Raw genomic sequence first — 24,466 nt, 5'->3', positions numbered from 1 at the left:
TCAATACGACGACGCTTCAATGTTTCAGCTAGCATCTGGGCACACCATAGCAAATATTGAGCCAGTAATGAAGCATGTAATAGTTTCATCAACTTCTCGGGCGAATGATTCATGAGCGATGAATTGTTACGCATCTCGATCATCAAGCGCCGAGGTGAAAGTAGCTGGAAATAGTTTTTCCCTTTGCTTGCCTGCCGCACACGAAAAGTAGCGCGTGTGAAAATGTAGAACAAAAAACCGAAATTGATGCTTTTCGCGGATCAACCCGTCGCTACGTCTTCTCGGTGCAAAGTCCGTGTGCCCTTTAAAAAAATTGTTGCCGACGAGACGACGGTTGGAAGAATAGATTTTTCCCTGTCACATAGAGCGTTGGTAAATTGTCTTCCGTTCGGGTGCGGGAAAATCGAAGACGTAACAATCTAGGGCAACGCTTTATGCTCGGTTGAACAAAAGCATCAAAGTGATTTAAATTTATCTTTCGCCGTTGTTACGGCTTTATGGGTTTTGGTCCTTCGTCCGTACAGTGGAATGCCATTCTTTCTGCCACCGATTCCGATCAGTCGCGGCGGGGAAATTCATCACCGAAATTGTACTCCCTGCGCGGGCTAGTGTGTATGTAAATGAAGGGAGAAAACGTATCTCCAACGATTGATAAAAACAGCTCACGAAGATAGGGGAAAAAGATGCGGGACAGCAAGCGATGTGGAGATGTGATTGGGGAAGAATTTGTCTTTGTGCACATGTTTGGTGCGAACAGTTACAAGCTTTAACCCATCACTTATTAACACACGCTTGCTGGGAAAGTGTCTTTCTTGAGAGTTAAAGTATCGAGAAAATGCTGTGGCCTCATTATGTGTCGAGCATTTTTTTTTTACTATTCAAGGGGTATAAAACAGAATGGTAAGGGTTTTTGGATGTGCTTTTCAAATGATCCATTAATCTGGCTTAGCTATAAGTCACGCTTCTTCACATAGTCGTCGCCCTTCACCCTCGGGGGTGACACAATATGCCATCGAATCGGTAATGCTAATCGCGTGTCGAACGAACGATCGAACGGTTTTACGACCTGCGAGATCCGCTTAAGCATACGCTGTGCTCCCCAAAATTTCATACCCCCCCCCCCCCCCAAAACCAACGCATGCATGCATCTTCACATGTTAAGATCCGTACAATAAAATTCCACCACAAATCTTAACCTAACGAAATGCCGTAGCTGCCCGGGAATCACCGGGCGCTCGGTCGTGATGAGCCAACATGGCAAACATTTCCTGCCAAAATGGGAACCGGAAACCGATTTCTCACACCGATTTTGCATCACCACACCACCGTTCGAAAACAAAGATTCCGACGGATTTCGCTCGCAACTGGCGTCGGGCCGCACACCCGAACAAACGGAAATAGGCTTTCCGTTTACACACGCGGTGAGAAGGAAACGCGTCGCTCACTCCCTTGGCGCCGGTCCCGCAAGAATTTTTCGAGATTTTTCAATGTTTGATTTATGCCTCAATTTTTGCCTCGACCAGCTACGATCTCGTTCCCGTTGCTTCGTTGCATAATCGACACCTTAGCCCGGCGGTACGGCGCGTGGAACGCAAAACATTTCCTTCTGAACCGGATGAGCGCCAACGTGCGAATCCGTGGCAAAACGGCGGATGTTTGTCGGCAGGACGGTTTGTTAAATTGATACATATCCGTAAAAAAGTTAGAACGGGAGAAGGAAAAACGCAACGTGTGAAGTAGGAAGAAAACAACGCCGAACCAAAAGGGAATACATAAATCAGCACCCGGTTTACGCCGGCACGCCCAGAATTACAATAAAGGCAAGATGGATCGAGCGACAGCGAACGAGTGAGAGCGAGTGCCCTGAGTGCAATGCTAACCGTACCGTACAAACATACTTTTACTTATTATTCATCCAAACCGTGCCATTTATTTATCTGTTTATGAAGAATATTCAAATTTATTGATTGTAAATCACGCCCGTAAGTGTATTTAACTGTGGAACGTTCGAATGCCGTCTAAACAAATTATTAACGATCAATAAGATGCAACCATCAGCTGGCCCATCTTAAAATGCAATAACTGGAGTGTACTGGCACAGCACACTGTCCGGAGGGAGGGCGTACGAATTTCGCAACACACGAGCAAACGAAAGGCGAAAATTTTCGGCAAGAAAAGTTGTGCAACAGCTGCTCAGCGAACGAATATTATTCCAAGCTGACGACAGCTCTCTGTGTTGACGCTAGGAATGAATAAGTGTGCACGGGAAGGAGCGAAAGGAGCATTAAAATGGCCGGGGAAAAAAGGTATTTGTTTTATCACCAACAAGTTGTGTGCGGAATGCAGAAGCGAAATCTGATTTCAATTTTGCAGCTTGGTAAGGATTGCTTTAATGCTCAGATAATAATGTTTAATGGAAGATACAAAGAAACACAATTTATTGAAGCATGTTTCACGGAATAGTATGACAAAATAAGGTTTTTTGATAATGTAAGGTGAAAAGCTTCAATCTTCAAAAAAAGTATAATGTTATGAATTCAAGTCGGTGTGGACCGAACTGATAGTCGTAACAGTCTCGCATGGCTCAGTCATTGGAGTCCTATGTAGTGGAAGCTGATGTATGACGAGGTACTTCGGTTGGAGTTACCCGACGGTGCAATGGCAGAGAGATTCGTGGACGACCTGGTCCCTACGATAGAATGGTCTACCATCCCTTTGGTAGAGAGTACTATTGATCGTTATTGATGACCGCCTAAGCTGCGTACCACATCTGTCACATGCAGTGGAGCACGAGACTAAGGTCATGAAATAGCTGGCGCAGATTTTAGTGGTTCATGGTCGCTATGGAGCTCCTATATTCTCCCATAATTTTGAGTGTAAATTACCCCGCCAGACCCTGAAGGCTCAGAGAGTCAGTAGTGCCCTTCAAACGGCGAGTCTGTATTTCCTCTACATCCAATGCACAGACACTGACTGCAACTATCAAACGGCTTGAGTGGTCATAAGGGAGGTCTCACTTCAACAGTAGCAGCAAGAATGGCAAGTGTCGGATCATGGCGCCTGGACAGGTCAGCTCATCGCGGAAGAAATATCCTGGACATCCTGTTTTGGTGATGCTGTGTTCTTCTCTACGCAGTTGATGACAAGACACGGTAACTTCCAGGGTAATCTTGAGCGGACGAACCTCTTTCAGGAAGCCCGCTGTCCTGAATGTCCCGAGCTGAAAGAGATACACCTAAAAACTTGATGTTTGAGTGTCCTCGCTTCATCGCTGTGAGACGTTATATGAAGAGAATTTAAAAAATAACATGTTTTACAACTTGAAATATCTTATTCTCAATAGTTCTTCAAAAATTCTACATAAAATTATAAAATTTTGCTTTCACTCTTTGTAACCAAAGCTTAACAGTGTCCAATTTTCAAACATGTCTTCCCATCAGAGCCTGTCTCCTCCGACTATGATATTTATGCTAAATACCCAGAGCCACAAAAACATCACTAAGTATTGCTCCACACCGATTTCCTCCAAAAAGAGGCGTTGTAAAAAAAACATACCTCTCTCTTAACAACTTTCAAGTTAAAGTCCTTTTGCCGAAAAGTAATTGGCCGTCGGCTTTGCGCAAAGCGGTGCCACTACGCTAGCAAAAGGGCGACCGGTCGGCTGGATGGATGCATTATCGTATATAAATTTACTTTCACACCCAATCAACCAACCAACGATCCAGACCACCCTGCTTGGGCCAGTGACTCCCTAGCGCTTGGGCCCACTAACCAAACCGGGCCGGGAGGGGACAAAAAGGGAAACATAAACCGTACCTATCTTCGAGACAGGTACAGAGCTCCGATCTGGTGGCTGGGGCAAAAGTGTTGCTGCTGGTACCTTTGCTTTGCTGCGCTGTTTGCGAAACAATTTATATTGGAATACTTCGGTCAACTTTTGCGTTCGTTTCCAACCAATCAGTAGCGAGGAAATGGGACAGGGTTTGCCGGATACGGCCGCTGAAAGGGTGGCAGGGGGGGGGGGGGGTGTTGAATTTTCTCGCCGTTGTTATGGCGTGCGGGCTGACGCCAGGACGCCGCGTTTGTGCGCGATGACACAGCTATTACTGCTTAGAAAAGGTTCCGAGATGACTTTTCAGAAGTTTTTCACTGTTTTTAAAGCATTTCCCAACCGTTCGCGTACGGCGCAACCTTCCGCGTAAAGTCCTTAGTGTACGTACCGAAACCCCGGCCCGTCCATGTACTTGTCAAATAGACAGTGTTTTTCTTTACGGATTTTTTTTCTCTTTTCGTTGGTTGATATTTTTCCCATCTCGTTTTCCGCAACCCTGGTTTGCCTTGGCAAGAGTTCTGGGTAGTTGTTGTTTTTTGTTTGCCGTCTTTCTTTGCTACACCGTTATCACCTTGGCCGTTACCTTCAACAAACCGTCGCCACACTTCAGTCAGGTCAGCTCATCGCTTCCGTCGGATAGAAGTTGTACGAAATGGAGCATATAATTTACAGCGTCGTCCGACTCGTTGTCAGTGATTTATCAGCACACGGGCGCCATACGCACCCAGCGACAAAGGAAGAAAAGTAAGATGGACAGTTTTTTATTCTTTTATTTTGGTGCCCATTGATGGATTTTTTTTTGGCTAGCTCGTTGGAAGGTTATCTGGAAGATATCTCAGTTTTGTTGGCGAAGATGCAAGTTACTTCCGTTTAATGTGTGTGAGTTAGTGCAGAAGCTGTGCAAATTTAATTTCTTAGCTGTGAGCTGTTAACTCATGGAATCGTTTCGTGGAAAACGTTAAACGACAATGGGCAAGATGGTATCACTGTAATAAAAATCGTCTCCCAAGTTAGTCAAATTGTATGGCAAAGCAATACTTATCTTATTTAAATTATAATTAAAAAAACATTTTTTGAGCCACGTTAAATTTCATCCAATACAGCCCAAACACTAACAGTACAGTAAATCGAAAACACTCCACGGCCGGTACAACGTTCAACAAAAGCTAATTAACAGCCCACTCGGGGAGGAAAAACACGGAATCAAAAATTAGGGAAAAAGTTTTATAATAACCTCTCTATCTCTCTTCCCAACCCAAACCCAAACACCGAAGCCATTTCTGCACCCTCGTTTTGGGGAGGTTTGAGAAAACCTAAAAGACGCTTGTAAAGATCCGTCCTTCGGTCGGACGCATTAATCGGCTTAGATTTTCGTTTCCACAAGGAGCTATTTCAAAAACGCACTTGAGTGCCCCTCGTACCGGTCGATTGAATATTGATAGTACCGCTCAACGGAAAAATTGTACCATTCATGGGCAAGAGCCCATCATCATCATCAAGCCATACTTCATCATAATCGTTAAGTAGTAAAGTTTTCGTGGAGGGATCATTTACTGAATCCTTACTAGTATCGTGCAAAGTGCCGGCTATTTTTTTGGCGAGTGGGGAAAAAATCGGTGCTTTAACAATGGGCCGTTTAACGTATCGTGAATCAAGGTTTATCAATGGACAGGGTACTCTGGTAGAGCGTGTACTCTCTGCTGAAGCCTCTGGTTGGCGTGCTGTTTTAATGAAGTACTCAAAAATGTTTTCGTTTACAATCAGTTGGTCAATTTTGTCCTATTTTCTTTTCATCTTGAAGCTATAAATTTCTCGGAAATTTATAAATTAAAATTAAATTCAATTAAAAAAAGCTCTTATTTATAACATTGAAATGATGATGATCTGAAGCCGGTTTAACAAACCAGAACAAAGTTACAGATATTATTCATACCACAGCATGACCCACATTACCAGATAGCTCAAACCCCGACAAAACAACATTTTCAGACGGATTTCTGCTCGTAATAAATGTTTCCTCTGTAAAACTCCGAAAAATGCCGAACCATGCACGCCTATGCAAGGAATTGCTGGGAATTACTTTCCGCAATGTTTCGCCCGGCAGAAGAAAAAGAATGCAATATGGAGCGCATTCCAGCAGCCAAAACCCGGTTTCCAGTTCCAAACATCCGATGTAACATTGTGTTGGGGGCAACTTCGGGCTGATGGCATAGTTGCAAATGTTATGATGCTTTTGCAGACGTGCCTTTGGACGCCACATGCTTGTGACTTCTGGGAAGCGTAGAGCCAAAGGGCCATCAAGGCCGAGCGAAGGAATCGAGTGGTGTAAAGAGGGTGCGGATGCGTTTTTAGTATCGTTTTTCGTGTAACTCGGAATTGAACGAAACAATTATTAAATGCCCTTTTTAAAATCAAATTAATTCTTGTTAAATTCAATTGTTTGAAAATAATAAACGTTTGCGTCGTTCAAACAGTATGAAATATACCCCCTAGCTGGATACAACGTGTTACAATGCTGTTTGCGCCTAAATGTATGCTATTTGATTACATGCCACAAGGAGAATCAATAATGAATGTGACATTCATAGTTTCAGTACAAGGAAAGGAGTAGGGTAATATTGTAAATAAGGAAAAAGTTAGAACCAAAAACGTATCCGACCAATTCAGATGTCCTCCTCTGAGTAGCGCAACAGAAACCATCAGCACAACTGCTTTGTAAATGAAAAATTGAGCTTCAACAATGTTTTCCACAATGTTTTTTTTGTTGTATTCTCCTTCCGAGAAGAACTCAAATTTATCTTTTTTCTGCACACACACACAAACACAACCGTACGCCACCCTGCGGAATTGTATTTTCCCGTCTCAAGATTATCAACTCAATTTTGATCCTAATCAGTCTCCGAGATGCGAAAGTGTCGAGACAAATTAATGTGATAATATGAAGGTTCGCCAGTTTTTTGTTAGGAGTGTGTGTGTGTGTGAGTGTTTGTGCCATCCCTTTCATTTTCCTTCAACCAGACACATCCGTCTTCTCGTTCAAAGGGCATGCTCTTTTCCGTGCTGCCCAAAAACACGTACCATCGCTTCCTTTCCATCGCTAGACTGTTCCGGGGACGTTTTCCCGGGCGAAGCGTACAATATGGATGCCTTTCACACTTCGCACCGATGCCGGGGAGAAAAATCTTCCAGCACAATGACAAACGCTTCCAGTTTGCTCCCATCGTTCGCGTCGACCTCGTTTGTGGAAGGTTTTTTCTTTTCTTTCTTCGTTGGTGCCACATCCTGATTTTTATTCCACGCTCGTGCAATTGTTCCGTCTTTTCACTATATATATTCCATTTTCTTATTCTCTCTGTCTCTCTCTATTTCTTGGTGTCTCAATTGCAGCGCTTCTTTCGGGGACGTTGCGCACATATCAACGGGCCGGCTGTGATCGAGAGCTTGTCACATTAAGCTGTCCCCGCGGCACGAGCATCTCGATCGAGATAGCGCAGTACGGGCGAAGTGGCGGTAAGTAGATACGATCTAACAAATCGTGCAACGTGCGAGTTGATGCAGCGGCAGTGGATGATGATGTTCGAGTTGTGTTAGGGTTTGTGTAATGAAATATTGGATTGAGTTCTTGATTAAAGCTTGTTCACCATAATTTCTCAAACAAGAGAGACTTTGAATGGCCAGATACACCTCACTTTCAGTAGCAAAATCCTATTCCAAATAACTAACTAACTGGCGAGTTATTTTTAAATCTAAAATCAGAATAAAAAACTGCTTGCCCTCAATTATCTTGTGGCCCAAGCTGCGAACCGAAGAACTAAATTTCAAACTTGCCTGAAACAACAACAACCCCGCCCGACGACGCGCACGAACTTTATCGGCTTTTCTGTATTCTCACGCATAATCAATCAATTTTCACCCCACACAACCCACTCATTCATTGCGGGCGTCGAGTTATTGTTTTTTAGCTTTAGCCCCTCTCCCATCCATTTCAATCGGATCGCTACGCAAAAAAGGTAAAAACAAGCTTTCGGTTTCACCGCAAACAACCCGCATCAATACGCAGCCAGAAGAAGCAGAATCACCAGGGAAGCTGGCTTAAAATTGAAAAGTCTGATGTAATCAGCGCGCTCGCTAGGTCTGTCGATACAGACGGGGCACCAATTTTGGGCACCAGTTTTCCCGACCCGTTCCGTGCGAAAACAATCGCACAAAACACTGAATGAATAATGGGAAATTAATTAAAAACTTATTCGTGCGCGAAGTAGCAAAGTTCGATGACTGGTTACGACTGGAGCACGCCTTTTTTGATGAGCGTCCGCCCGTGATGATGAGAAGTTGCTGTGTGTTGGTGTGGAAGGGTGGTGCGCCCTTCAACGGCACCACCCGAAAATAAAAGTGCTTAGCCGTTTGACCTCCAAGCTTGGCGAAATTGTCATTATCAGCAAACCGTAACCGCACTCCTGGTGCTTGGTTTGGTTCCGACCGAATGGTTCATCATCGCGAAGCTTCCCCGTCCTTTCATTTGCAGCGAAAGTGTTTTCCTCGACATTTCAATAAATCAGTCACCGTCCGGGTAGTGGCTCCCTCATTCCCAGTTCACTTTTAGCCCTGGTGAACGATGGTGACTGCTGTCAGCGTTCGAAGAATTTCACAAGAACTCGTGCAGCCACTCGAGTCTCGTAACGGGGGGTTTTGTGTGAAGTCGTCGAAGCTCTCTCGACGCCACGATTGACAGGTTTTTGAGCGAAATAATCCACCAAGAACAATTCGATAGAAGGATCCAAATCTTTGTTGATTAAACTATATTACTGGACGAGGGTGGATGTAATGAAAAACCAGGGAGCATATTTTTAGTGGCGTGACAATCATCCAGCTAGGTTCCAATAAGTGGGGGATCTATGTGAACTCTGTTTTTGGTAGTTCATGGCTATGGCTATCTATTTCTGGGCTTAAATAAATAAAAAATAATTGCTTGTAAAACTTGGTAAAGTTATCTGGTTTCTACGTTACGTTTCTGCTGACGAAACTAACGAAATACGGAGTAAATAGGAAACTAGTTCAAGGTCTCAATATTACAATCAAAGTGCGATCAAACAGCCTAGCGATTCGAATTTGCTGCACGATGTTGAGATCACCGTGCAGCTCGTACAGCTCGTCATTATAGTAGCTCCTCTACACATACGGCAACGAACATCCTTCTGAGCATGTTCCGAACAATTTGTTCTATTCATGTTCTATACAGTCCCCGGCTCCGTCCGTCACAACAGGTATGTTGAGTAATTTCCTCAGGCTTTAGTATGACCGGTTGGCAGCCTGAACCCTTGCGGGTAGCTCAACTTCAATGTTGTTGGCGATGCTGACTTTTGACCTCAGATAGGTGAAGTTTTGGCCGACTTGAAAGATGATGACATCTGTTTGTTCATTCTTCTTCTTTCTTAGCCCTAAAAACTCGAGAGATCTTGGACTGCCATTTCTGACTTTCTGTGACTTGGATTTCACCCATAGCAAATAAGTCAGCCCAGCGTACAGGGTGGCGGTCTGGCTGAGATTTGAACCCCGGTCCGGCCGTATGAAGGTTGGCGCCGTTATCGTCCCGGCCACCGGCCTGCCATTTTCTTAATCTCCCACCCGAGGTTTAGTGCCGCTCGATTGATCGTTTGGTAAGCTTCTGCTACGTACCCGCAATGTCTCAATGCCCTAATGACCGCATAAGATGTTTGCTTTATGTTCTAGCATCTTTCGAACATTTATTAGCACATTCTTCAGACAATAAATGGAATTATTGACGATTCGTTTAGCCTAGAAGGAATTAACTACCTTGCTCCAGGTTGACAGTTAAGACCTCGACAATTATGACGATCAGATTTCACATGAACAGCATATAGCGCTAATGAGCTGATTTTATAAATTATGGAAGCATAGAAAAGAGGATTTAATACATTTAAAAATGAAGGCTGTTCGTATAAAAGCTCTTTTCAGACAACTGTTTTGACTATATATGCTGTACCTGCTGCTTTGTTATGTAGGCAATTATTGTTCGATAACTGAATAAACGAATAGGAATACGAAAACAAAAAGCTAATTAATGATCTTCAGCACTTTGTTCCATTAGCTTCCAGCAATAAATATCAGTAAATCAAAATTAAACAAATAAAACTTAAAAGCACCGACCAGCAAAACGAATGCATCACGAGCACTCATTTCCCAACCGGAGTATGCTCTAGAAAATCCAGAAGAAAAGCGGCTCACGAAACAATGGTCATAAAAGTGCAATTTCCAAACCCACTCCCTCCTCGCCTTCTCGTAAGCCACATCCACGCCCCATTTCCCACAACATACGGGAAAACCGGTTGGCGTAATATAATAATTAAATAATCCTACTAATTATTGGCGTTCACTTTGCGATTGGATTCTTCGATTCCGTCCAAACCCGCACACGGATCGCATACGGATCGTTTGCTGGTGTGCCCGGATTTACCGGCAAAAGAAAGTCTAGCGGAAAATCGAGCCAGCGCCCGGGAAATTAATTTGCTGCAATCTTTTTAAAGGAACATTTATCACCATTTACGTATCGATGGGATTGTGTTTCCCACGCGGCGCTGTATTTGGGTTGATTGAGGCCGACTACGGTCTCAGCAAGGGAACGAACCAGGGGAACCTCGGGATTTAGTCGGTTCTCCGGTTAAAAAGCTACGCCGGCATCGGCAAAAGACGCTCGTTATCGGATTTATTTCGGGGGGTTTTGATTTATATGCTCAGCCGCCTGCCTGCTGGTTGTTCTTCACAGAAAGTCCTTCTTCGAGCCCCGAGCGGAGGCTTAGACTGCCATAGTTGCCGTCAAGGCCGTCATCGTCAATGGCGGGAGTCTTGTAGTCTCCGGGTGCGCGGGAATCGAAAACCGATCCGGAAACCGTACGTGCGGAAACTAATTGAGAAGCATTAACAAATTATGTCCATAAAGCAACGATGCAGCGGTCCGGAAAGCAAATGCTATACCCCATTTTGCTGGTATATTTTATTTCGCTTCGACGTTTTTTTTTGTTTTTGCTGCTGCACGCCTCATTCTTTTACTCCTGCCACCAACATGAGTCACGCCCGTACACAAACGCTTGCGTGCGCCATTCGGCTACGCACATAAAATATTACCCAGCTTTCGCCCAATTCTGAGGGGGGGGGACGATAGCGCACATTGGGAAATTTTGTGGTTTTCGATCAACCCCAGGCACTGTCCCGAGCTTTAGCTGTTTGTTTTTGTCTCCATCGAGAGTGTTTTCGTTTTTTTGCTCTTTGGCAAATGGCTTTGTTTATATGTGGCGTAAATATTATGCTCGTGTAATCCAATTAGCAAATAATTCAATTCGACTCAGCATTTCATAACAGTTTACAGTTTATCTTTTCGTGTGCGATGTGCGGTTTTTACGCTATTTGCGTGCTTTCTTCGCTCGCTGTTTATGTGCGTGTGTGTGAGTTTTTCTGATCATTTACCATTTAGTCACACATTATGAGCTTAGCATATAATTCTGTTTTTTGGTTTAAATTTGCAAATGGTTAAGTATCCACGTATGAAGCGTTATTAAACAGTGCACAATTGGCATTTGCGGGGAGAATAGACCAAAATCAGCCTTGAGTTTTCTTCAATTTGGTAATTATGGTTCAATCTGAAAGTTCAGACTAGCAGAAAGCCGAAATCGTAATTTTCTACCTCTGTAGAATTTTAAGAGGCGATAGCGGCGACAGGACCGGGTTTCAAAACCCATCTGGGCCATTTTAGTGAGGAGTTCTCCCATAGTGAGGACTGACTATCCAACTATGCGGTATCCATAAGTTTAGTAAGCCAGAAATAGCAGACAAGACCTTTGAGGTCATTATATAAAGAAATAAATAGAAGCAGATAACAATTTGTTCCATCAAAACAATCATTTAATACGCCATAGGAATTCGTTCAAAAATGCTCATAACAACCAGAAATATCAGCACCTTTTCGTTACAAGGTTAAAAAAACACATTACTTTACTCAAACTTCCATCAAATTTTAAATAATATTCCCCTTTTTGTACAAAAAGACATGAAAATAATTTTATCCCATTATTTGTTCTTCGTTGCCCACTGCAGTACAGTGGATGGTAAAGGCTTTATTACTACTGTGTAATAATTAGTTTAACAGGGAACAAAAGAATTATTATAGTAAGCTATAACAATGACTTATACACTCCGCTTACACTTTAATATTGCTTCAATCACCCTTAGTCGTCGCTTTACTCCAACGAAGCGTTGTCACAACAATAAAAACACTCATAACGACACTTTTCCCGGTGGCAAACGATGTGCAGTTTTCATCAAATCTTTTACCCTCTGTTTCACACTCACACACACAGATGCAAACGAACGGAACCTGTGTCCGGCCAGCACCGAGGATGCACTCGACATCAGCATACCGGGGACGGAAATAGAAATAAAAGCACCCGAGAGCTGCACCTGGCCAAACGCGTTACAGGTAAGTGGAAAACTTTTCGCTCACTTTGCATCAAACTTTCACCAACTATTTCCGCACACAGTTAAGGCATACTTTACGCTGGAAAGAAAGAGAGAGAGAGAGTTTTTTCCATTGCTGAACAGCCAAATAAGAATGAAAGGTGTCTGTATGTCACCGAGAAGGTTGTTAACATAAAACTTTGAATAAGATCAACTACGGGGGGTAAAAACGCTCACACAACCACACACACACACAATCAAGTCAACCACTTTCAATTTAACCTATTGTTTTCCCCTTATTATACTGGAAATAAAAACAAAAAAAAAAAGAAGTAAAACAGATGGCTTTCCGCAAGTAAACAAATTTTCCTTTCTCCATTCGTTCCATTTTCTGCTGCAACCACAATGAATGTACGATGGCCGCGGTAGAAAAGAATCCACACCAATCCGTCGTAAATGAAGGCAATTAACACAGAGCGCGATAAATCATAATTTATGCTAATTAGCAAACACTGCCAATGTCAGAATGCATAATTTATTCCACTTCCACTCGGTAGCAGTAGCAGCAGCAGCAGCAGCACCAGCAGTGCCAGAACGGTTCCCAACAGTACCAAGCGCATGTGAGCGTGTCCTGCAATGTCCAGTTCAGTCCAGTGCTGGGCCAGAGAAGCTCTCAGTGTTGTCAGTTACGAAGAATTTTTCAGCGCTTTAAGTGGATGATGATGATAAGGATTTTCGATCTGATGCGATAATGGACAAATTGCGTCAAGGTCCTTCGAACCTTTCCTCTCTGTATGTGTGTTTGTGTGTGAGAGGGAGAGATAGCTATTTTCTGCTGGAGCGCAAATTTAACCGCAACAAGCAGCACTTTTCGGATGAAATTTAATTTATTTTGACCTCGTTGAACTTGTGAAAAGCCAGCACCCCAGTTCACACCCACGACTGTTATCGCTTGTTGTAAAATCAGAAACAAATAACAAAAAATGGCAAACGCACGCACCACACCATACAATTGGCCCGGGCAGAGCTTTTTCTCCAACCGACCGGCACCCAATCACATTCCAGCCAAAACGGAGAAAGAAACTCATCTAACTGTGGTTAACTTCCCCGCGTCAGCAAACCGTCCGTTCTCTCCGGCAAGCTTTTTTCCAACGCAAGATCGTTCGGTGCAAGTTTTTATGGGCGTTTTTTATTATTTGGCTCCACTTTTTTTTATTTTGCTCTGCCAATCTGTCGCAGCGAGCGCGAAATGAATTATGTTGGTGCCGGCCGCTTTCGCGGCTAATATTCGATAATGGGTTTCACTTCTTAGTGAATTGTGTTTTAATGAGTGTGGCTGTGCAAACTTTTATTTAGCCGCTGCAGAAAGATGCTTCGGGCTGGTTCGGGTTTGTGTCAGCAGCTCCTGCTTACGGAAAAAACTGCTTACTGCTAAAGAAGCAATAAAAACGGACGTGATAACACGGAAGGTGCGCGGACGAGGCAAATTAATTACGACGATGGGCGAGGTTTGCTTATGCAATGCATATTTTATGTGCAGACGGTGTTTTCCGTACGTTTTGAGCTTTTTTTTATCTTTTATTCATTGTGGGTTGAATCGGGTTATGAAAAAAGGGATTTAAAATCAGAAGTAAATTTGTTTTGCACTGGAAACTACCTAGAGCTCATAGAGCATAGATAAACTTCCAATATCAACGTCTTCCTACCAAATCCGCTGGTAGCTAAGCCACATCTTCAAATTAAAAACAAATAGCAAAACCATGCTACCCTTTAGTACTTAATCCCATTTAAGCCTTCCCGCTCCTTAGGCCGATGTTTGACGCCACTGAATCTCGGCTCACCCTAACAAGCTTCAATGTTTTCCATGTTCAGGGTTAATAGCATTCAACCAGCTAGTGCTGCTTACACACGTGTACACACATACACACTCCGGATTGATACATCAACCACCCAGACCGGAGTGTTGTGTTGTGCTTTAATCACCCTCGGTAATGCATGATAAAATAAAGCATCTTTGTGTCACACCAGCCTGCTCTCGGCCGTCGTCGTACCGGTCGGCCGGTTCATTATCTCGCAACTCCCCGCTGGATACTGGTTCTGTGGGAGGCACTCCCAAGTGGATGTCGTATGGGAGGATTAGTGCTTTGGCGTGTTCACAACGTTCGTATCAGCATTCATCATCGTCATCTTCTGCGTACATGATAATGTGCTTACGGGTAGATGACGTCGTTTCCGTGACGGCATGGTTTGTGTGCAGGCCGGCACAATTCTAAGCACTCCGAAACAGACACACACACACACACAAACATACAAACATCAAGCCAAGAAGCAACCGAATGCTAGGCATGCAGCAAAGCAATTGCCTAGCATGCAACGGACGGCGCCCCAAACTTTTGCTACAAGATTTTCTTTTGCGCCTAAATGTAGGCAATTGCTTTGCACCCATGCATGTGCAGGGTTTGCTTTTAGGCGAGCACAAGTGTGAACTAATTTGTGTTTTCACACCTCCTATCTTCATCTCCGGATGGCGTTTATGCGTTTCGTACGGCATGAAAACACGAACGAACATGCACGGTAATAAACATTTCAAAAGAACTCGAACTTGGAATGAAACTTCGGAATTGTTGAGCACCAACATTATTTTCTTTCCATTGTGCTCAACGATGCATTCTTTCCTGGTATTTTGGGAGGATTTCGAAGAATAAATGTTATCTCTTAATGGCGATGGTTTTTTTTCTTCAAAGCAATCATTGTCAGAAAAAAATATTCTTTTAGCGGCTTTCAAAACAAGGACTGTAGCTAAATTACTAAAATAACCATCCTTCAAATACCACAATGATTGTTGATATTTTGACATCTCCATGATGGAGCTTCTGACAACAATAAACGACTCCGATTAAGCAATCGGACTGCGTTGTTAGCCTTCATTCACTTTCAAAAAACCATAAGGAAATATGAACTTTCGTACGCTTTAATGCCAACCCCGAACCGATGCCCGAGCGAACGTTCAAACACAAGCTACCAGCATTATTATGCTTTCCACAGCGAGAGTTACATTGAAGCTGGCAGGATTGCAGTAGCATCTTCAGCCCCGAGAATCGACACTCGGACGACTTTCTCAAGGTTTCCTGTGTAAAGTGCCTGCCCGCAAAACGCCTGCCCGAAGTGGACGAAAGCTGTCATAATCCTTTTCTGAAACATTAGCTCACACTCCCTCGTCGTTGGCGATGGATGCTCTGTGTTGTGTGCGTCCGGATTTGTGGTTTTTCCTGCATTTCTCAGAAAAGGAATCTTTCTTTCGCAACTGTCCTGGTTTGTCTGCTTCCCCCCCCCCTCCCACCAAGAAGAAGAAGCTGCCAACAAAAGATGGAAAAGAACAAGAGTGAAATCCGCATCTTATACTAAACGAGAGTCATAGCCCGCCCTGGCTTTTACTGATGGCGACTGCAGGGCTATGTATAATCCTATTATTACGCTCGAGGGCAGTACAGATGATAATAACCAACCAGAAGTGGCACTCGGGCACCGTCCAAACCAGTGGCGAAACTTTTGCTTCAAATAAACTTTCATAGATTTTATAGCTCAAGGAACGCGGTCACCGGAACCTAGACTTCTCTGATCATCCCCAGTATCCGTTACGGGCGCTCCCAGCTGCAAATTCCCTCCAGCCCTGGCCGGGATCCGAGAGCGTAATAACAATCTGCGTGACCGACCGTGTGACAGTGCGAGCCACCGTGGAACAGAAAACCCGACGACATTTATTCATTCCTTTGCCGCCTGCTTCCCCTGTTTTCGGAACAAAAATTTTCCACGAAAAGTTCGTTTACTTTCGGTTGGTTGCGCAATCCATCGTTCAGGACGGCGGCTGGAAGCATATTAAAACAACAACAACAGGTGTGTCAAGCTGTAACGGAGACCTTTTTCTTAACCGGGGACCGTTTTCCGTACCGTGCACAACTCCAATGGTACTTTAGTGTTGTGTCACAAATTTTCATCATTTCATCAAGGGGAAGAGAGGATTTTTAACTATTACGGTGGTAGGTTCGTTGTGTGCCAACCACATGAATTATTATTGTGTTTGTGTTGACAGAATTTGGATGGAAGAAATTTGCTTTTTCCTGTAGCATAGAGAAGCACTTTGAGGGCGCAGGTGTGTCTTTGGTAGGATGCAAGTGTCTATATTTGTTCCTTATTACATTACATTATAAACGGGTTAAAGATATCTTTCTGATGTAAGGAAATCACATTCTAACTCTTAATCCGAACAAAAAATACTATATGCATGGTTGTCACATAAATAACGAGGCGTCTCCATCAAAAGTCGAAGTGACAAGTACCAGGCGTCTCCATTAAGCGCACAAATAATTAATTTTTGTTTTATTATAAGTAATTTTTGAAGTAAATATTTTTCATAGAAATGTGTAATTAATAAAAAAAATAAACTTTTGAAAAAATGAACTTTTTTCATTTTTAGAATGAATATTTGTAAAGCAGAATGCTTTACGTTAGGAAATGACAAAATTATAACAACGAAAAAAGACTTGCAAACAACCACAGAAAGTGTATTGTTGAACTACTCGTTTTTCACCCTCTTTCGTTGCATTGTGTTGAATCTACGCGAAGGAAAATTTTGCATTGATGCCTTTGATAAATGATGTTTTTAGTTTTGCTTCCATTTCAACAGATGTCGCATCGCTAGAAAAAAAAAACACACCAAAAGTTATTTGCTTTCGTTTATCATTGGTTCTTTTTTTTCGTTTTGGATTTGGTAATGCAAGAAAAACTATTTCCTAAAATCCATTTTTGGAAAACAATTCCAAACAAAAAATACTCGATAGGGAAGAGCGACCAGACATTATATTCCCTTAAAATGAATGAATGTCTAACAAAAAAACTGAATGTTACGGCAACGCTTTTAAATCTTACATACTTATGTGAACTAAAACTGGATGAGAGTAATATTTTACGATGAATGGATTTGAGGTAGATGATTTAAAACACATGTTGTATTGCACATAATATCAAGCACAGCAAATTCTCACATCTTCAATCGGACACTCCAATTCCTCAGAGTATAACTTCTTAACAGGCTTCTTCTTCTGCTTCAGTATAACTTCTTCCATGAAATATGGGTGCCAGCAAAAGTTCAATCCACCCAATAATAATGGTACACTGGCTTAACGACAAACGTTTAAAGTTCGTTACTAAGCCAATCCGGCTGCTTGCCGAGCGGCAGTGTCATCACGTGTTGGCCACGGCAGGCACAATTTATTTCTTGCCGTCAGCTCTAGTAGCTGGTAAATCGATCGAGCTGTGATAACTTCTGAAATTGAGAACATCTGTCAGCAGCAGTGCGAGTCTAATCGAAGGAATTTCTTTCATTACTTTACCTTCACCCGAATGGCACTCTCTGCTTCGCTTGAAATTGATGCGAAAGCCATATTTTCAACATTTTCTGGTAGGGAACGCCTGTTTGTCTGCTTTTTGTTTTATCGGTATGCAATTTATCAGGTACAGCGTGTGTTGGTTGAATGGGTATTGCGCTGCGAAAGAGAATTTTTGATTGTTTTCAGATTATATGTAACCTATTTTCAAGTGTTTTTTTAATGTAGAATGAAGAGATAGCAATTGAATAACTTAATGTAAAACATTTATTCAAAAAATGTCTTTAATTTTATTTGTAATATTTATTTAAGTAATCGATCGGATCGGTGGCAAGATGAATGACTTCTGCACCGGCCTTACAAAACGTCAATCCCACCCTTTTGCACTTCACCAAATTAAATAATCTTGGCAATCACACCCAAACAGATTTTCATTTAGTGTTTTACAGCCAGATGGTTTTGTTTATTGTCCTCCGTCAAACAACAGTCAACGCCATAAAAAGGCACACAGAGCATTATACATCAACACACGACGGGGACACAAAAGGACAGAAGCGAGCGTAGAATCTGCTCTACACGCTCGAGAATATCAGTAAAAATCTTCCTTAACTACTTATACCCTTGGCAATATGATCCGTCCAACACTTTACCCAGCTCCATTTTACATTCCTCTCTCACGCCTGCTTCTCCCTCCAGCTTGCTCTTTTCTTTCACTTAGGGGCGCACACAGACATACACACATACAAAGCCGCTCGGGTCACTGAAACTTTGATCAAATGTCCCACCGTTGCTTTTATGACCCATCATGATAGGACGGTTCATAAACGAGAGGACATTTCATGTCGTAAAATGCTGCCAAAAGTGACAGGCTGTTGGGAACATGCATGCAGGCCGCATTAGCGTACCGAAACGTTTCATCACGCATATCATTTACGTCAAGAAAATGTATAAAATTGCACCTAAGCTTCAAATGTTTTTTTTTCCTAAATTACCATTTCTATTATTAAAATGTTGTTCAAGCCACAACTTATTTAAAAAATGCTTGAGTGAGTATGTGCGTTTAGATGAACTTCAGCCATCATTATAATCGATAGTCTCGTCTCTATCCTGCACAAAAATCAGTCACTTTCCCCTTTCTCGCCCCGCTAAACGTTACAAACCGAAATCCCGTTTCGGTGCGTTCCTGCCGTCGTTTCCATCAGCCAAAAATTCATAAGTTTTTGTGCTGCGGTTCGCCATCGCTCCAAAGCATACTGCAGAGCATTTTAAATGAACTATAAAATATTAATAACCGCAACGGGTACCTCAATTCAATTAATAAATTTATAGCGTGTCGTTTGCCCAGTCACTCACTCACCGACGACGACCCATGCTGACCGGCACGTTTAGACACAGCGCCACACGAAACTATGAAACGAAAAGTCACCGGAAGGACGCACTTAAAATGAGCGATGAGTGTTTGGTACAATTTATCAAAAACTTCCCTGCTCCGGGTGCGAGTGTGGGGAAAAGATTTATGAAGTGGAAAGCGTTTTAAGTGCTGTTGAGAAATTTTTGATCATGAATTTTATTAATTGAAATTAAATATAAAACAACAAGGCGTCTCCATCAGGCATTGCAGTCGGCGTCTCCATTTGTGACATTAAAGGTAGTGACATAAGAAAAACAATGGCAACAGTTTGTCACAACATTTTTTGCTTGAATTCAATGTGGCCAAATTCTCAAAGAAAGTTTTGAACCTTATCGTTCAACGTGACGTACTCGCATGCAACTCCATAGAGTACAATTTTTCATTTTGCTGATCTCTTTAACGAGCGTTGCTGAGGTTAGTTGTCTAACCAAGGACCATAATGTCCTTTTTGCACGTACATTACGTACTGAAAACTTAGTGCTGAATTGATGAGTTCATGAACAGAGGTGGTGTAAGAGAGTAAAGAGCTAAAATAAACTTAAGGCTAAAGAGACTTAAGGCTAAAATATTGGGATATTATCTGTTTCGATTGCCTAAAGTTGAACTATATCATGAAACTTTCCAAAAACTTGCTGCTCATTTGCTTCCGGAAGAGGGGGAAAAGAAGGGAACACCAACTCGCTCAACGATCCCTTAATATCATCGTCCCGGGCTGAGTACCATCGCTTGGCTGATAATTTTAAGTCAATTACCTTTTCAATCTATTAAAGTAATTATTTCCCCTAATGAGTCTCGTCAGCCAAGTCATTAAAGTCACTTGTAGCCGAATGATTTGAAATTTGCGTGACTGAAACGTACCCACCGCTGGTTGGTCCGCTGGACGAGAGTTCGAGAGATGGGACGAGCGTGCGAAAGGACCTTCATCAAGTGTCAGTTCGACTGGAGCTGGAGCACCGGCACGAGTGGGAGATTATTCTTTTTGAAGTGTGCGCTGAAACTCGGAACCATCATTGATACTTTGAAGTGTTGCACCGGTCGTGGGTGGGCGAGAGAGCACGTCAGAAGCTGGATCGGTGGATGAATATTTCATCGACACTCATCGACACACTCTGATGACTGATGCGCAGTTTTCCACTTAATAGAACTTTAAACAGTTCATTCCCTTTTAAACTGTGCTTCAAGTACACTCCTTGGCTCCTAAACCGGGAAACACACTCGTCGGAGCATCAGAGTAAAGTTGAACGGTAGGCTATTCGTTTAGGTTTATAAACCTTATATGAAACTTGTAGTAAGTGAAAATCACCATAAGCAACAGTCACTGAGTTGGTGCTGGGGGGAGGTACGATACTATTTTTACCGAATCTAATAATGAACTCCGATCGCATCTAAGCTCACCTGATTAACGAAATTAGCTATTTTAGCCAAGCTGAAAATATTTAATAACATCGCTTGGTCGGCTCCCCCAGGCCCCAGGTCCATTTAAACCAACTCCCGCGCACCATTCTCTCGCCAACTTTATTGATTGTAAATTAGAAAATTGATTATCATCTCTCGAAGCGAAATGGACCGCACTCGGAAACGGTGCGCTACCGGATCTCCCACCAACAACGAATGCAACGAACTGAGCAAACTCTACCCCCCCCCCCCCCCACACTCTCCCCACCCCCTGGGGATAACTTTTCACCTCAAATACCAGCTTTGGTCACCCACCCAGACATTACTTTCATTAGTTGTGGAACGTTGCTAAATCTGTTTTTTCTCTGCCTCTTCTCCTTCGCTCTTCGTTTCATTCGATGTTCAAGCAGCCGAAGAATCTCTGCCCGGCGGCACAGCACAATTCCGTCGGCCTGCAAACGATAAGCACCGATGGAGAAGAAATAGGCCACAGGAACGTGGAAACCGTCCCGGCCTTGCACAAACCGTCGGAATTCCCGCCCGGAAAACCGGTCGTACACATGCCGGTGGAAAGCCACAAGCTATCAAAGGCAAGACGAGCACCCCGAACCGAATCGCGGCTCTTGAGCTCTTTGCCCCGTTTCCCTCTAGTTTCCCTCACCGATGCCCGGTGCAGGTTAACGCGACGTTTACCATCATTTTCCACTCTCGGCATTAGAGCGAAACTAGCCGTGGCATTGCATCCCTTCTCGCTCGTCTCACCCCCATAGAAAATCCATTCTCGTATAAACAGCTCATTCCGTTGCGCGCTGTTCGGAAAATAACACCGGGGCGCAATAATGTTAATTAAACGTTTGTGCTTGAGCTCGTCCAAACGCTGGCGGCAACTTAGACCGACGCTGTGCTCGCTTTCTGTCTCCGGGCTGCACTAGTTCTGCTGGTGGTGGTGGTGGTGGGCAAAAAACGGGAGCAGCACAAAAATGGAATTCATTACTCTGATTAAATTAGAATCCTTTTCGGTATTAACGCCGAAGCCAATGGGGAGCCAGGATTCCGTACCGTTTACTCGATGGTGTGGCTGTGTGGAGCGATTTCTAAATTTGCCCTCTGCTTTGGTTGTTTGCCTTCATTTTGTCACTAGGATGCCACCGGTGCTGGAAGTTGCATACTGTCTCGTACGCTTCATCCACGCCACGCTATCTGCCGCACGATCTATCTCCCTTGAGCGATCTTCTTGAGCTCGATTACCGAACCGACGATACGTATGCGGTTCCATCTACGCCTACACGTATGCACGTAAGCCTCATGGAACGCATCCGCTTTCCCGGTTTTTCCCGCCTATCGCGCCTATCGTAAGGGTGGCACTGTTTTTATTCATCCCCATTCTACGTGCATTAAAAAAAGTATCTCCGAAGAGAATCCCCAATAGGGGAAAGCTTGGCGATGTACAATCCAGTCCAGGAAGAGGTCCAGTTGAAGGAGTGGAGTTTATTTTTCCGTTCGCATCCGTTCCGCATCTCATCATGATGAGTATCACGGACAGGGGGTTGCGAAAATGATTGCACAATGTATGTCCGGATCCATCCCGGTGTCTGTGGCGAACGAACGCACCAACGCTGCATCAGGCGACGTCTCATTCATACTGATTCGCTGACTGAGCACTGGCTCGTCCTTGAGATGTGAGAAAAAACAGCATACGGGAAATGTGGAACGATACGACCAACAAAAGAACAAGTCCAACCATTCAGCGTGTACAGTTCTATTCTGGTAGCGTGTTTGCCGTTCGTTTTAAAGCTTTGCTGTGTGTTTGCGTGTAGTACAATAATGTTTCCTAGCTGTGGTTACTTACGTGATGGGAAGAGGAGAAAGATTGTGGATAGTGTTGCTTGCTTTATTGCAATTATTTTAATTGCAATACACTAAAATTCTTCTTTCACTCATAAATTCTAACTGAACGTAATAACAATCGGTCATTTCCAGTTATTAAAGCAGCGTGCAACGTCACCACAGAACAAGCGAAACTAAAACCGTCATTCTAAACCATCATCCGGCATCAACCACAACCAGAAACCGGAAGCCCAGTTAAAAAGGAACATGGAAGTAGTGTGCACGGATGTAATATTGCGCTACCACAGTATGCTTTCTTCGTGCATTCGTTGCTTAACACACGCCACACACACACACACAAAAACCCCCCTTCTTTCACAGTCACACTGGTAGCACATTATTATATTGTTTCTTTGCTCGGGGTTTTTTTCGTCCCTTTCCTTGACGTGGGAAGGGTAAGAAAAATTACAAACGCTTCCGCTGTCCTGTCCGACAGTCCTGGAACCATCTTGCTGTCAGCCACCACCAAAAACCGATGTGGCATAACGCGACCGCTGAGCGTGAAACAAGTGAGAATATTGAATTTTTCATCGCGTACCGTTTTCGCTTACGCCGGGCGTTCATTCCATTTTTGCAAGCGCTTGATTGCACTCAAGGCGAAAGCTTTCGTTTCCTTTTTTTTTGTGCTGCTCTTGCTCTTGGAAAAGGAAGAAAGAAAAAAACAAGCTACAACATAAAAGCACACAGCTTTTTGAATAACGAAAACAAACTACTGCACAACACCTCGGCCATTCACTCACGTACTCGCTGGGTTTGTTTGGCTGGAAGCGCATAGACTGACTGACTGACTGACGAAACTGGCCCCCAAGGACACGTATTTGTCGAGCGATCGTAAGCTTTTATTGTATGTTTGGCGGCTTGCGAAAACACACACAGTAGAAATAAAAACAATTTCTTACAATTCACCAAGCGAAGCACATGTCTTCCCCCCATTTTTTGTTGTGGCTCAGAGTAATTGTGAATCGTTTTCAATCACAAAGAAAGCTCGGTGGCGGGCCCGTTGTAACAGGTTGAAACAATTATTTTGATGTCTCTGCTGGGCTCAGTGCTTCTCTGATGTGGCATTAACGCAACCATTTCCTGCTGTTGTTTGGAGGCCACCAGCCCTATTTATGCCATATATTCAGTCACAGTTTCCAAGAAGCGGATCATCATCCTATGAGTCTATTTTCTTCTTCACAGCACTCCAAACGTTCATATCAAACACATTTCCAATCGGGCGGAAATCAAACTCGATCGACCGACTGCTTGCTGCATGGACCACAGCTCAGCTCGTAATGTTTTATTCAAGCGCAAATAATATAGTTGGACAAGTAGTACATAAAACTCGGACCCATGCCACGAGTTCAGTCCAGATGATTTCCTCTTTTGCAGATCCCCAAAAAGGCCGAATAAACCCTCTTCAAACTGACCACCGCATTACGGGGCACATTTTTTTTTATTTTCACCATCCTTCTCCGGTTGCCTGTCTCAAAAGAAGCAGAGAGGCTCACATTCGGCCCACTTCACAGCTTTCACCCCGCGCTGGTTCGGGAGCTTGCAGTATGATGAATGCTGAAAAGATATTTCAAAATGACCAACGATATCAGTTTGTAAGTGACGTGCCGGTTGAGAGGCTGCCAACTGTTCGCACCGGAGATGGACAGGCTCAACATACGAAAAGGAAGGAAAAAAACGAGCGGATGTGTCGTGCTGGGTATGTGCGTTTTCTTCTGCTAAATGTCTATCATCACATGTGGACACATGCTAAGACTGCAGCAGCTAAAGGGCGAAACGGCCTACGTCAAATGACCAACAGCAGGATATAAAGGCGGAACTTTCCACATCTGCTGCTGCTGAGCTGCTGCTGTGCTTCATTTTATTCTAATGTCAATTTTATTGTTCAACCAAATGGCTTCCCTCGAAATTTTCTTTCGTTTTTTTTATTGTGAATCCGTATTTTCTATCTATAGTACATCTAATGAACTAGCTCGGGTTGTTTGGGAGGGAGGGCAATCGAGTCTCGAATATGATCTGTCAAATGAAAAAAGACAGCCCTAAACGGCTGAAGAATTCCGTACTTTTTCATGCACTCAACCCGTACTCATC

General features: G+C 43.4%; 1 protein-coding gene across 11 annotated transcripts in view; it reads left to right on the top strand.

Moving 5' to 3' along the window:
• The window catches only part of LOC118506289 (protein eva-1-like), a 95,147-nt gene that overhangs the window by 33,242 nt on the left and 37,439 nt on the right, over window positions 1-24,466 (top strand). For all 11 annotated transcript variants that reach the window (XM_036043218.1, XM_036043212.1, XM_036043211.1 and 8 more), the window contains exons 3-4: window positions 7,220-7,342; window positions 12,205-12,323. In XM_036043218.1, the coding sequence (XP_035899111.1) occupies window positions 7,220-7,342; window positions 12,205-12,323 (242 nt within the window). The remainder of the gene's footprint in view (window positions 1-7,219; window positions 7,343-12,204; window positions 12,324-24,466) is intronic.

The sequence above is a fragment of the Anopheles stephensi genome, chromosome 2 (assembly GCF_013141755.1).
Source record: "Anopheles stephensi strain Indian chromosome 2, UCI_ANSTEP_V1.0, whole genome shotgun sequence".
NCBI lineage: Eukaryota > Metazoa > Arthropoda > Insecta > Diptera > Culicidae > Anopheles > Anopheles stephensi.
The sequence above is the reverse complement of the archived record's forward strand: the minus strand, read 5'-3'. Positions and strand labels throughout refer to the sequence as shown.